The 13,488-nt window shown below is 51.3% G+C and overlaps 2 protein-coding genes across 9 annotated transcripts in view; one reads left to right on the forward strand and one right to left on the reverse strand.

The window, feature by feature from the left end:
• Positions 1 to 362: 362 nt before the first annotated feature.
• Positions 363 to 2,253, forward strand: PLD6 (phospholipase D family member 6). The gene is made up of 2 exons (XM_030002194.2): positions 363 to 786; positions 904 to 2,253. Exons 1-2 carry the CDS (start codon positions 363 to 365, stop codon positions 1,143 to 1,145), a joined length of 666 nt encoding a protein of 221 aa, XP_029858054.1. The 3' UTR covers positions 1,146 to 2,253.
• Positions 2,254 to 9,771: 7,518 nt separating this feature from the next.
• Positions 9,772 to 13,488, reverse strand: part of LOC115335872 (myosin phosphatase Rho interacting protein) — an 81,876-nt gene continuing 78,159 nt past the window's right edge. For all 8 annotated transcript variants that reach the window (XM_030002185.1, XM_030002188.1, XM_030002181.2 and 5 more), the window contains one exon: positions 9,772 to 10,932. In XM_030002185.1, coding sequence (XP_029858045.1) covers positions 10,861 to 10,932 — 72 coding nt within the window. In that variant the 3' untranslated portion in view covers positions 9,772 to 10,860. The remainder of the gene's footprint in view (positions 10,933 to 13,488) is intronic.

Here is a 13,488-nt window from a genome sequence, read left to right on the forward strand (position 1 = left end):
CAAAGCCTTTTTGCCTTAATTCTGCCACCCCCGTGCCCCCTCGGCCAGGCAGGATCCGGCTTAAAGGATCCCTTGAGTAGATGCAGTGGAGCTGGCTGGTGTTCGGGGAAGGGTTCGACTCAGCTGCAGCCTGGTCTGGAGCAGCTCCTCGGTGCATCCAGAAGCACCCAGCCACCTTTCCCCCCCACCCCGGAGCAGGCCAAGCCCCCACGGAACCGAGAGGGCGGTCGGCTCGGGGGCCGTTCCACACCCGGCGGCGGCGGCGGTGGTTTCCCTCAGGAAACTTCCCGCCATAAAGGCGCTCGCCTGCTCGGAGCGACTGCGCATGCGCCGGGCCGGCAGCGGGGGAGGCGGCCGCGGGCATGTGGGCGGCGGGCGCGCAGCAGCCGCGGCGGGCGGGCCTGGCGCTGGCGGCGGCGGCGGCGGCGGTGCTGGCCGTGGCCCTGGCGGCTTGGCGGCGGCGGCGTCCCCCCGTACGCGAGGTGCTCTTCTTCCCCTCACGGCCCAGCTGCACCGAAGCGTTGCTGGCCGAGGCGGCGGGGCTCCGAACGACGGCCCGGCCCTGCCCTTGCCCGCTGCCGCGGGTCGACAGCTCCCTCAGCCGCCTCCTGCGCCATCTTCTCTCCGCCCGCCGCTCCCTCGAGATCTGCCTCTTCGCCTTCTCCAGCCCGCAGCTGGGCCGCGCCGTCCAGCTCCTTCACCGCCGCGGCGTCCGCGTCCGCGTCGTCACCGACGCGCAGTACATGGGGCTCCCGGGCTCCCAGATCGGCCTCCTCCGGCACGCCGGTGAGGCGGCCTCGCCGAGGCGAGGGGCCTGTGCGGGGCAGGGCACGGCGCTCGGGGTGGCTGTGGCCTGGGTGACAGCTTCGGTTACCGCTGAAAGGCCTGGTTGTGTCTTTGTAGGGATCCAGGTGCGCCACGACCAGGAGGACGGTTACATGCACCACAAGTTTGCTGTCGTGGACAGGAGGATGCTCATCACAGGCTCCCTCAACTGGACGACCCAAGCTATCCAGAACAACCGGGAGAACGTGCTGGTCGTGGAGGACGCCGAGTACGTGAAGCCTTTTCTGGATGAGTTTGAAAGGATTTGGGAAGAGTACAATCCCATCAACTACAGGTTTTTTTCTAAAGACGACAAATGATTAAGCTGCCTCACAGGGCTGGTGGAGTACTCAACAGATAGCATTCATGGACTTTATTATTATGTATAGACATCACTCTATTATCCATCTGGGTGTAATTTAGGTAAGCTCCTCCAGAGAAGCAAAGTGCTCTCTACCCTAAAGTGCCGCAGGTTCCTTGCTGTGGGTCGTTCCCGTGCTGGAGGGAATGACCCAGCTGTTCAGTGAGTCATTTTGTGAGGATAGCTGTGATAGGACTGCATTCATAGAGCTTAAAACCATGGTCAGGCTCGTTGCCGTGCCCTGGCGCAGACAAGGTGTGTTCATATGGTGCTGGGTAGGTGTTTCAACGGTGAAATGGACATTTTCCAACTTGGGATATTGTAGAATGGAATTGTAGCCCATTGGTTCCCCTATGTCAGTAACTCTAAAGAAGAGTTAAGAGGGCTGCAGCAAAGCTAGAGTTTGGATAGAGACATTAAGCACCTTAGTTATGTTTCTTGTTGGCATTAACTGTTGGAAGTTTGTAAAAGGAAATTTGTGGCAAATATGAAGGCAGAAATTAGAAATATGTTTTGATTGTGTACACTTTTCCTTTGGTTTAAGATTAGCAGAGCTCCAGCATAAAAGCATGAGCAGATACTAATGACAGCTCATCTTCCAGCAAGCAAGTGTAGGGAAATCTGGAAAGAAATGGGAGAAACAGTTCTTAGGGATCAGTTGGTCTTGTCTTGAGAGCAGACATGGCTGGAGTTTGGTCACCGACTTCGGAGTGGAGCAGTGGAGGGAAACCCCGATTCATTCAGGTGGCGGGACGTCGTGTCCTGGTCTGGTCCGGTGACTTTGGCCGCCTGTGTTGGCAGCAGCAGGGTGGGGGACAGTGAGTGAAGAGGGAGGAAGGTAAGAAAGATCTCTGTCCCTACAGCTCAGGGTGGAACACAGATGGCTGTAAACCTAAGAATTTCAAAACTCTGAATAGCGTCCGTGTAAGAATTACTTTATACCAAATACAAAGTGCCTTAAAATCTCTCAAAATTAAAAAAGGTCTTAACATTTTGTTACCAGTTTTGCTTGATACAGTAGTGCTGTGACTGGCACTATTAAATAAACTACTTTCACAGAAAAGCTCCACATCATCTTCTGGTTTTTGCACTCCAGACAGTCCTTGTGGGTTGGTTGTTCCAAAGAGCCAAATCATTAAAAAATTCATGTAGATCCTTAGGTGTTATTTAGGATACATGGAGTAACCAACAGATTGCAGATTTGATCTGTTCTGTTTGAGAAAGTTGGCATGGGTCTGGGGGAAAAAGCATTACTGTTATCTGTGGTGTAGCAACTATGGAAGAAGCTGAGAAAGGTCATTCCCTAGTAAATCCTGTTCAGCAGCATTAGATTTACACTACTTTAAAGGTGTTGTTGCTATTAAAATGCTACCTGTTGCATTTTCTTTGTCAAGTGTGACTACAAAAGCAAACAGCTCACTCGTTTTCAGGCTCTGGCCTCTGCTCCATTCTTCCTGTAGTAGTGTCCTTTTTGAAAGAAACGTCTCACTACACAGGATGCAAAGGGTGGTGCAAAAATAGTTTATTACGATATAGTTAATGTAAAGTTAGGTAATTATATTTACAAAATAAAAATGATCAGCTACATCCATGGGAACCTAGCATGTCACACAAGATTTTGTAAGGAATAAATACTGTGAGAAAAAGTGACATTTCTATTACGGTGAGCAGTTGATTGGGAACAGTGGCTCTTAAAAAAGCATTGAAACAAACTGGAGTGGAAGGGAGAAGGGAAGGACAGAGGAACTCACACATACAGAGAAACTGGAGCCTCCGCAACACCCATTCCCCTTTGCAGAGGGAAAATATCACGTGCGAGACATTATTTCCCGGACTAATCTGTTTGGAAAATGCCTCTTAGAAGAGGCCATTCCGCCCTATGGATGGACAGGGCTCGAGGACAACTGTGCTTCCTCCTCCTCCCCACTGTCCCGCTGTGACCGTTCCTGGGTTTGAGCCGCAGGGATTTCCAGTAGCCGTGAGGCTGCAGCATCCCAGCGCTGCCTGGGAACCGCTCTCTCCCTGCTCTGCCGCCGCTTTTCCCCTCAGCCACATCCACAGGTCGGAGGCGGAGGGCTGGCTGCTGCGTTGCGTCGTCGCAGAAACTGGGAAGTTACTCTTGCATCTTCATTACTCACGTTTGGGTTGTTTGCAGAGTACACGTGGCAAGAATGTGGTGCGTGTGTGGTTTTAATGCAGAACGAGTACTCTTCGGTTACGGGTCAGTTGTCAGTTAAAGGTGTGCTCAGACAGAACTAAGGCAAGCTTTCTGTTCTTGTTAGGACAATGGAGGAAGACTGACCGTTAGCACCTGAACGGCCAGTGCCACTTCACATACTACCCACAGACTTGCAGAGATTCCTTCTCTCCCCCCAAAACTTCATCCTTTCAAATAAATGATTCTTTAAAATCTCCCAAGTCATCCAGAACTCCAGGAGGGTGGACACAGATCAAAGACTGCACATTCATATCTGCTTTCTACTTACCATAGCCTCTAGTATTTTACAATGTACTTTGCTGTCTCTAGTTCAGAACAAAGAGTGAGTGTTCTTGTCAATCCTGCACACAGGCAGCATGTGAAGAAAGCATGAAGAAAATAATTGTAATTGCACTCATTATTTACGAGTTCATGGCCAGCTGGCTTAGGTCAGTTGGTACCAACTTGTCCGGCTCATCAGGTTTCTGCTAGTAAAATCCCACACCCTCGGTTCCTTTTAGTAGTCTCAAACTGAGGCAGGGCTGATGCCTGCCTTGTTTCCAGCCTGGTGCTCCCTGTTTCTGCAGCAGTACATTTGCATCCTCTTGTAAGAAATGGTTTGTGCCACAGGATCACGTAACTACAACTCAGTAGTAACTACATTGTACTGAAAGTTATGTTTAAAGTTACATACTGTAAGTTACAGTGCACATCTGTGCTGCTGTAGGATGCGTGTCTGTGCAGTGGGTTCTCTCGGTCCCTTGTAAAGTCCAAGAGCATCTTGAATGTGCGGTGCAAGCGAGTTACAGCATTACACCAGTGCCTCCCAGACCGGGGGGCTCGCTGCGCTCACTGCAACCAAGTAGCTGCTGCTGCGCTGTATAACATCAGTTTGCACGTGCACGGTGTTAATGCCACTATCAAATACAAGATTACTGAGTTCTCCGAATGGAAAAAAACCAACCCCAAGTTTATAGCGCAGTAAGGTTACAGTTCTCAAACAGACTATACACAATCTTTGGACAGGTATCTTCAAAACTAAAGGTACAGGTCAGCAGAAAAGGTTTGAAAAGATATTTATAACAGTCATCAAAACCAAACAAAACAGTTTATCAGGGCAGAGGGAGTGGGTTGGACACATTACACTCGGCGCTCCTCTCCCAACCCGCGCATGGGACGTCTGTTAGAACAAGATTTAAAAATCAAAACCACAACTTAGTCACAAAGGAGAACCCTCCACTAATTTCTGAGTAATAAATATTTACATTGCGTGCTTTGAATACTATACAGGTTTTAAATTACTTTTTTTAAAAGAGAAGAATAACAAAGCTTTTTTTTCTACAAAAATGGAAAAAAATTACAGAGGAAAGGCAAGCTACACCAAGCGTGCATGTGCTTAAGTGTTCACAACAAACTACGTACTGCATCCGAACCATGAAAAAAATGCAAAGGTCTAGTGGAAGTGCAATTACGTATAGAGTTGGTATAAAAGTGACAGATTTTACAATGCTGGGAGCAGCACTATTAATGCAGTCCAGTCCACCTCTGTTACAGAAAAAAAAAAAAGACTTCTGGTTTGCAAGTCAGCACACAATTCTAGTTTTGAAGCAAATGAACACAATTTGCTTCTTTCTTTTTTTATATGTGAGCAAAGAAAAGGTCACATTTAAAGAAGGATTCGGGGGAAACGGTGCAAATGGTAGGAAAATTTTTACGCAGGAAAAAAAAAAAATTACTTGGAGCCAATTAGAAGGCGCCTGTGTCTGCACCTTCGTTGCACTTGACTTTTCCTAGACCTCACATTTCAGTACTATCAATAGTGTCGAATTGTGTAAAACGCAGCAGCTTGCATTTCGCGTGTCACGCAGTGTATATACGGTGCCCTGGCGAGCACCTGAAGCAGGATACCTACAAGGTCTCTCTCCGCTGTGCACCGCAGGCACCAGGACCACACCAAAAGGCGAAGCCCGTGGCCAGGGTCGTGCCAAGCTACCGCGCTGGGCAGCAGGACGATGCAGCTGGACTTCGAAAGTCTGCGGAGCAGGCAGGGAGCTTGCCCTCTCCTCCTCGTATTTTTTCCCTCCCTCTCCACACACTTTCTAATTTAAATAGCCACTGATTTATGTTGAAAGATGGGTGAAGCCTGGAGCAGGAAGAAGCAATAGGATAACTAAGGACCATTGCTATCAGTAAAAAAGGCTTTTCAGCTGGCTTTCTTCCCCCGCCCCCCCCTTAAAGTACTGCTCTCTGCAGAGATATTTCAGTTTTCGGCTGTTCATTGGTGCTGCAGGTTCTCTCTCTTTCTTTAGTGTAAAGGCAGGTAATGTACTGCCTCTTGCTTTGGAGAGATGCTTAGATACAAGCAGAGCAGAGCCCGAAGCCTGGAGCACAGCCTGCAGCAGTAGTTACAAACAGCTGTCTGCATACCACAGCATCTTCCCTCCTCCTCCTCCTCCTCCTCCTCCTCCTCCTCCTCCTCCTCCTCCTCCTCCTCCTCCTCCTCCTCTTCTTTGTGACCACCAGAACACAGAGCTACCGCCGTAAGACATCGTATACAGCATTCCCACCTGCTGAAGTGCTGCCTCAAAGGGTGAGGTTGATCCTGACGATGCCAAGAAGTCGCGGCTCAGCCCCTGATGCACCTTCTGTACAGCAGAGCCAGGTTCTCTGTTTTAATTTTCCAAGGAGCCTAACTCCCCAGTGGAAGATGGCTGCTCCTACAAGCTACAGCATATGAGACCACCACCATGTTCATAAAACACCTCTTTGGTTAGCGATAAATATTTTAAACCCATGAAATTCAGCAGTAAGATTAATTGATGTGGCTTGTTAGGCATTGCTGTGTTCCCTGCGGCTGTCCTCCTGCCATCTAACACATTTTATTTCAGCTATACCTGTAGTTGGTGCCAGGGTTTTTTTCCCAGCAAACCTGCCTGTTTTGCTTTTCTCAGCTATTTGAAGGTCCAGAGAAGCTGGCCCATATGTATTAAATAAAAGCTCCCCAACAGCAAACCTCTGAGCAGCTGATGCCCCAGGTCTGATCCTGTTCTTACAGAAGTCCTAGCAAACCTCAATTCAAATCCTTTTACAGCTGTTTCAGGGAGTCCATAAAAGGGGAGGAGGGGTGATGCGAGGACTGACGTTTTCTGTACAATAAGGTAAAAGCAAACTAGAGGAAAGAGAGGAGAACAAAATGCAGCTTCATTCCAGCTGGCGCTGGGTCCCTGGCAGTGCCCCACTGGAGAGATGCAAAACACCGTGTGCGTTGCCTTGGGTGAAGAATTGACACGAGTGGCCCAGATGTTATATATGATCTCTTGCTTAGTGTATGGGCACGTCTATGGGAAAGGAGCAAGAACTGTCCAAATGTTCTTGGGTGACTCCCTCCCCCCAAACATCAGTATATTTTTAGATGTGTATAAATAAGAATGCTCCCCCCACAACCTCTCTTCACAGCGCAATTTAGGGCCCAAGCACAAGCAGAAAGCACATCTCTGAACCCTCCTTGTCTTCAGCACCTGCGTGCTTTGCACAGCTCCCTGTGCCACTGCATTTTTATTGCACCTTCTTCTGCCTTCCTGCACTATCCACCACCAAAGTGCTGCCACCTTTGCCAACACGCTGCAGTGCCCTTCTGTCCATCCTCATTCCTTTTTTAAAAAAAAATCCTATTAATGTATTTACACATGCTGAGTCAAAAGCTGGGGATGATCCCCGCCTGATCGCTCTGTGTGTGCCCTCCACTTACCCAGCTGTTCTCTATGTTAAGAAACAAGGCTCGAAGCAGGAGCACTGGCAAAGAGATCAAGGGCTCTTACTCGTCAGGCTCAATACCTAGTCCCAGGCAGGACACTAAGCTGCAAGAGAGGATTTCTTGGTATGAGCAAGCGTACAGCAGAAAATATCCCTCTGTGGGGAGCCTCAAGATGCTCAGTGGCATGATCCTGTATCAGAAAGGGTCCGTCTTGCGTTCTCTACACCACCGATGTGCCAATGCAAATAGCAAGGTACGTAACTTCTAGACCTCGTGCTTAAAATAAGTGCTCCTGAGCAAATTAAGTATGCAAAGAAAAAGCAAGATTTGCTAGGGGACGTAAGAAAGGTCAGGGTCCACATGGCAAGAAGGAGGCCAGCGCATGTTCTGCTCAGTTGAATAAAAAGGACGAAGTCCCACCATATGTCTTGAGAGAAGAGGAGGAGGAGGGCGTCCTTGTGGAACCAGTGACGTCTTGTAAGGGAAGAGCAAGGACAATGACAAGGCCTACGTGTCGTCCTAATGCTGCGTCCCAAGGTCTCTGCCAGGAGATCACAGCTGCCAGAGAGCAGAGCTCAGCACGGACCCGGAGCAGCCAGGGATGAAGTGTAAAGGTTATCCCTGCTGAGAGCTGGACAGATGACTTTGGATGGGACCAAGCCAGGCACCTGGGCCAGGTGACCACCTCCTGACACGGTCAGAAAGGCGTATACAATATACAAAACACAGTGGATGGAGTCACCTTCCCACCCAAGTAATAGTCCGAATTTAAATGAACCTGGGCCACAGCACTGACATCTCTGCTGGTCCTGCAATCTACCCTGCTTGGCAGGCGCTGGTGTCCCTGCATTAACTTAAAGACTGCCTTTAACTGCTCGTAGATGCCACTGAAGTGTCACGTTCCCAGCTGCTGTGAGCATGGGGACCTGAACACGCACCCTTCACCCAACTGTGAGGTTATACCAGAGACCCAGACCTCTCACTTCAGTCAAGTGCAAGATGCCGGCAGGGAAAGAGAGAAACCCCGCACACGACTAGTGAGAAAGGACCCTCTTCTTCCAGAAGTGGCCTTCTAAGCACAATGCATGCGCACTTGACGTGGAGAAGGCTGAATTTGGGAAGGGCTACAACCAGGGAGAGCTGCATCTGGATCTCCTCAGCTGGAAGGGAAGCAGGACCCCATGCCATGGCTCTAAAAAGCCACTGCTAAGTGTTACCAACATCCATGGGTTTATCATCAACAGTCTGCTTCAGATGGCCATTAGCTAGCTCAGTGTGGTGAGAGCGATTATTTCCACAGCCCCCAAACAGCCCTAAGGTGCCCGTTTCCACTTTGGGGCTCCCCAGTTTGGACTCCCATCATGCAGGCGAGAAGGTGATGGCGAACAGCTTTGGGTGCACAGGCCACATTCCTCCACGGTGGGACGGGAGGAGGACTAAGGCAGCTGCTGACTGATGGGTGAAAGCAAACACAACGCAAGGAGCAGCACGGAGACTCCCGGGAATGGCTGATCGGAGAGGCAGTCCAGGTGCATCATGGCTGGGAAGGCTCCTGGGTCGTCCAACGCTCAGATTATGGAAAGCGCTACGGTGAGCTCAGATTAGGGCAAGTGGCTGCACATCAAAACATCTTAAAGGGCACGTGCCTGCTGACGAGGGAAAAGCCTTTGTATCCAAGTGGTTGAGCATCTTTCCTACCCTGCTCCTAGCTCCAGGACTTCCATGTACACCCGGGCACAGATTACAGAGCATCACGGTGGGAGAGCATCCCCATACATGCTCTGCCCACCGGACGGCACCGGCATCTTGGCTGGGGACAAGCGGGGCTCCTATGGGCACGACCGGAGCGCTGCCATGTGCTGCGATGAGTACCCCGGGAGGTGTCAAGCCGAGCACTTGGCCATGGCAAGGCCACACAAGCTGGACGAGAGCCCGATTCCTGCCATGGTTAGATGACTCCATCTCCTGCTGAGGGTCTGGTGGCTGAAACAAGAGACTTGCTGCTCCAAGTGGGATGATGAGAGCGAACTCTCCGGCAGCCGCCGCGGTCCAACCTGGCAGGATTGGAGATGGTTGTCACCAGCCCCACGGCGCTCACCGCTTCAGACCTGCAGCCAGAATATGCTCTTGGCGGCTGCACTTGTACCGCCCGCCTAACGGACCCCAAATCAGCCATGAAAGCACACAGAGCTGCCTGCTTCAACCACGCGTGAAGGGCCCGAAAGACAAGAGAAAGCTTTGCTCCACGTGAAGGCTAGGGCGTATCTTGAACAGCCCAGCCCGATGTGATGCGGGTCGCTCGGCGAGAACGGGGCTGGGAAGCCAACGTGGCAGAGCGCTGCTTCAGCCCTGCTCCCGGCCAGGGCGATCGGTGAGGCAGGACCTGGGGTCTTTACAGGTGGCATCTTGAAATTTAGCCCAGAATGAAGCCACCGTGCCTGGGCAGCCCCGCTGCAAAGCAGCGTAGGCTTCTTCTAGGAAGACAGCCTCTGCTCGGCTGGCCGTGTGCTGTATCTAGTGCTACCAGCTCCCTCAACTCACTTTGAGTTTGTATCTGTTTATCGGCTTCACGGTGCTAAATTGTATGCTTTAAATACAAAAGCTATTAGGACTGAGAAGGTCTGAAGCACATACTGGTTTTGAGATTTTTATTTCAGGAAAAGATTAAAGAATTAAAATAGGAGCTGCCCTGCTGACAAGAAGAGTTGGATTCAAGAAGCTGATAAAAAAGGAGCATTATATGCATTGAGCACTGTGCATTTTCAGTCAATATTGGCTCTACTTTCTACTCTACTTTCCTTTGACTAGGAAAAGGGAGTTTCACATGCGCACAGACCCTGGGATACACGGGACTCAATGAGAGGAAGGGAGTAACAGCAAAAAAAAGAGAGTGCTGGGCTTGATCTAACAGAGGCAAGAAAGTGATCTTACAGCTCGGCCCCCGAAACACCGACTCCGACCACCAGCGAGACGGGAGGCAAAGACACGCCGATGGGGCGGACTCGACGGTGCACGTGAGTATCTGCAGCTCCCTATCCATAACCACCTGGGCAGCCACCAAAGCTCGCTGGGCTTCGGTATCGCCTACATTCAGGATACGGCACAGTCACGGGGCAGGAGAATCATTTCTTGCATCCTTCTCCAGCGAGATGTCAGTGTTGTACCTCCAGGCTGCGTACACCGGCACGGACTTGCGCTCCCCGACAGCTTCCCCCAGGCTTTCCCCCCCTTGTAGGTGCAAGTAATGCAATCGAGATCAATGGTTAGATTAGGCTCCTGGTGTGCTCTGAGCACTGGGTCTCTTGACAGCAGTGAGAGCTAGGTATGGCAGACACCACCCAGGCCCTGCTTGCATACCAAAACGGTTGGTACGACAGAGCTAGCTTATTAACAGGCTACTGAGCCTTAATACTGACACTTAGTGTAATGGTTTACAGTAAAGGAAGGATTCTCCTACAAAGCGCTGAAGAGAGGGGGGAAAAAAAAAAAACCCACCCCGATCCCTTCCTCTCCCTCTCAGTCTCTGGAGCGTCTCACAAGCAGGGAAAGGAGCTGGGGAGGCGAGGGGGCGGCGGGGGGGCACCGCCACCGCGGTGCCGGGTCCCGTCGGGGGGGTCAAGACGAACGACAGCGAGGACAGTCGTAAGGAACGAGAGACAAACGGTGCTGGTGCTGTGCTGCCTCAAGCTGGGAGGTGCGCGTGGTCAAGCGGAGCGGGGAGAACTAGTCTTTCTTCAAGTCCCTGGATTCAAAAAGCTTCAGGCGTTCTTGCACAGTCAGGCCTTCCTTCAGACTCTGGGAGAGACAAAAGACAGACAGCGTCGGACACGGGCGGGAGGGAGGTGGCGGGCATCTGGCGTACAGAAAGGGTGCGATGCTCAGGCAAAGGAGACGTGGGCAGCGGGAGAATGGCCTCCGTGGCACAGAGATTAGTGGGACATGCTAAGAGAAAACACACGGTTATGGAGGGCGGTTACTGGTGAATGGCGCCTAGAGAGAGGGTGAGATTGCAAATGAACCAGGCGACGTACCAGAAGCAAATGAGAGGCACACCATGCTGCAAGCGGGATTAGCTCGACTTGGAAAATGACCCCCAGAGCCTGCGGTGCAGCGGTGGCTGGGGCAATTTCGGCAGAGCTCCGGCACTGCGGGAGCCCCGGGCAGGTCAGCTCGGATCTGCTACGCTAAAGCACCACGTTGCTGAGCAGGACCTGCACGCCGGTCCTCCCCGCCTGCCCGTGCCACTGCGGCACTGACTGAACGTGCGTCCGTCTGGGATGGTCCTGGCTCTGGTCAACGTGCAGGCTTTGCTCAAGCAGCCCTGGAAACTGCATTTTTGTTGCCAGCGACAATCCCACCCTTTCTCTAACCCCAGCCTGGGGGCTCTCCCAAGCCAAAGCTGCCTCTACTGCACAGGGTTAGACAGAGGACTTGCTAAATGCTTGCTTCAGGTCTAGCAGGATCTGATGGCTGATCCAGTTCAGATGCAGCATCCAGATTTCAAAGCACGACACTCAGCTAGCCAACAGAAAAGCCCGCCCCGCTAGCCCTCGGCATTTGGATTTGTGAAATCTCTCGCCTACATGTGGGGACCCAGGAGAAGAGCAATGCGAGGGGCAGAAACCCAGAAGCAAACTGCTTGCCCCCCGTACAACAGCTTTAACCTGAAACTAGCCCGAGGAGGTGCACAAGCCTAAAGCCAGCCTTCCCTAGTCCCTGCAGCCCCAAAGCTGTGGCGTAAGAGCTTCAGGGGAGCAGAGCACCAGACAGTGAGTTGTCCCTGCTTGCTTCTTTTGAGGAGGCCGGACATCTGCCTAACCAACAGCCAGGGCCACAGAGCAATGGCTCTGACCCTACGCGCTGCAAAGGCTTTCACTGCCGGGCTGAACCGCTGCCTGCAAGCCGATTCCTTGCAACTTGCAAGGAATTCACTCTGCAGCTGGAACCTTATTTGCTTTACAGACCAAGATGTGGCAGCTTCAAAAGGCACAGACCTGAACGCAAAGCCCCTTCTATTAACAGGCAGCCATCGCCCCTTTCGCTTTTACTTCCCTGATCATGGTGCCAGAGGACCGGACGATCAGAGCAGCAGGTTAGACTTTTGGGCTGAGTTTTGTTTAACATGTGTTTATCAAGGCAGGACTCCATGATAAACTTGCCCCGAGGCTGTGCAGATTCCCATGGTTACTGTATTTCTTTAAATGTTTCTCCTCCCACAGGCCCACAAATACAGAACGGCTTTGGGAAGCAGCACGGAAACGAAAGCACTAAAATGGATTGGTTTGAATTTACAAATGCTGTATGCTTTCTTTTCAACAGGCAGCAGAGTCTCTTGGGATGCGAGTCTCTGAGCACACACTTCCTAAAGGAAGTTTACTTTGGGACTCTTAAAATGGGCAGCAACCCGTGCATTCCAGTCTGTACATCTGATTTCTCATTAGATGGAAGGAGACAACAGAAACCATTAGACTAGTCTGCCTGATGGTACAAATTCCAGCAAATTTACCCCTTAGGCAGTCTCACAACCTATTTGAGTTGCTGATGAGGGGAGCCTGATGAAGGGAGACTAATGCAGGATGAAATCTGTGATAAAGGGATCCTTCATCAGACTTCCTGGGGCTCTCCAGCCACCCCTCTGCCACCGTGTTGGGGAGCTCCCCTCTTTTCTCTAACCTCCCTCTGCAGGTGCTCTAACTTCAGTCTTTACCATGGGCCAGTAAATTAACTATTGCTCCAGTTACTTGAGATATCTGGGTCATTAGGATCGGCCCCATTTCTCATCAGGTCCCTCCTTTTGCTGGATGAGCTCGGAAGTCTCAGACCAGCGTGTGGGATGGAGGCGCAGTGCCAAGGGATGGAGAGCAGCGGGGTGGACACCGGGGAGCTGGAGGAAGCCTGGAAAGCAGGAGGAGGAGGTTACTGGGCAAGGAAGACTCTTTTGCTCAGGCATGGATCAACCTAAAGCAGCAGCAATTATGGGTAAGGGAAATTTAGGGCAGCCCAGGACATCCCCTCTGCAGCTGAGACGGGGGCCACCATTTTACATGCTACAAGCCTTTGTGGGAAAGGCATTTATAGGCATCACTGACCCACTCCTCCGCCTGGCTAACAGCAAAACGGCTATTTTTCCTACAAGACCTGGATGTTGCTGAAGTTTAGTCTGAGGCATGCAGAGTCATTCAAGCATGCACACTCAGCGTCCCGCACTCCCAACACAGCAAACAGGAAAATGTGCCCCACCGTGTCCAAATCCTCTCCGTGACAGTTAGCTGTGTTGGCGAGGGTGGGAGGAGCAGGAAGACGAGAAAGCCGTATTCCCCAGGGAAGAGCCAGAAAGACTGCATTTCATAT

The sequence above is a fragment of the Aquila chrysaetos genome, chromosome 25 (genome assembly GCF_900496995.4).
Source record: "Aquila chrysaetos chrysaetos chromosome 25, bAquChr1.4, whole genome shotgun sequence".
In the NCBI taxonomy this organism is placed as follows: Eukaryota; Metazoa; Chordata; class Aves; order Accipitriformes; family Accipitridae; genus Aquila; species Aquila chrysaetos.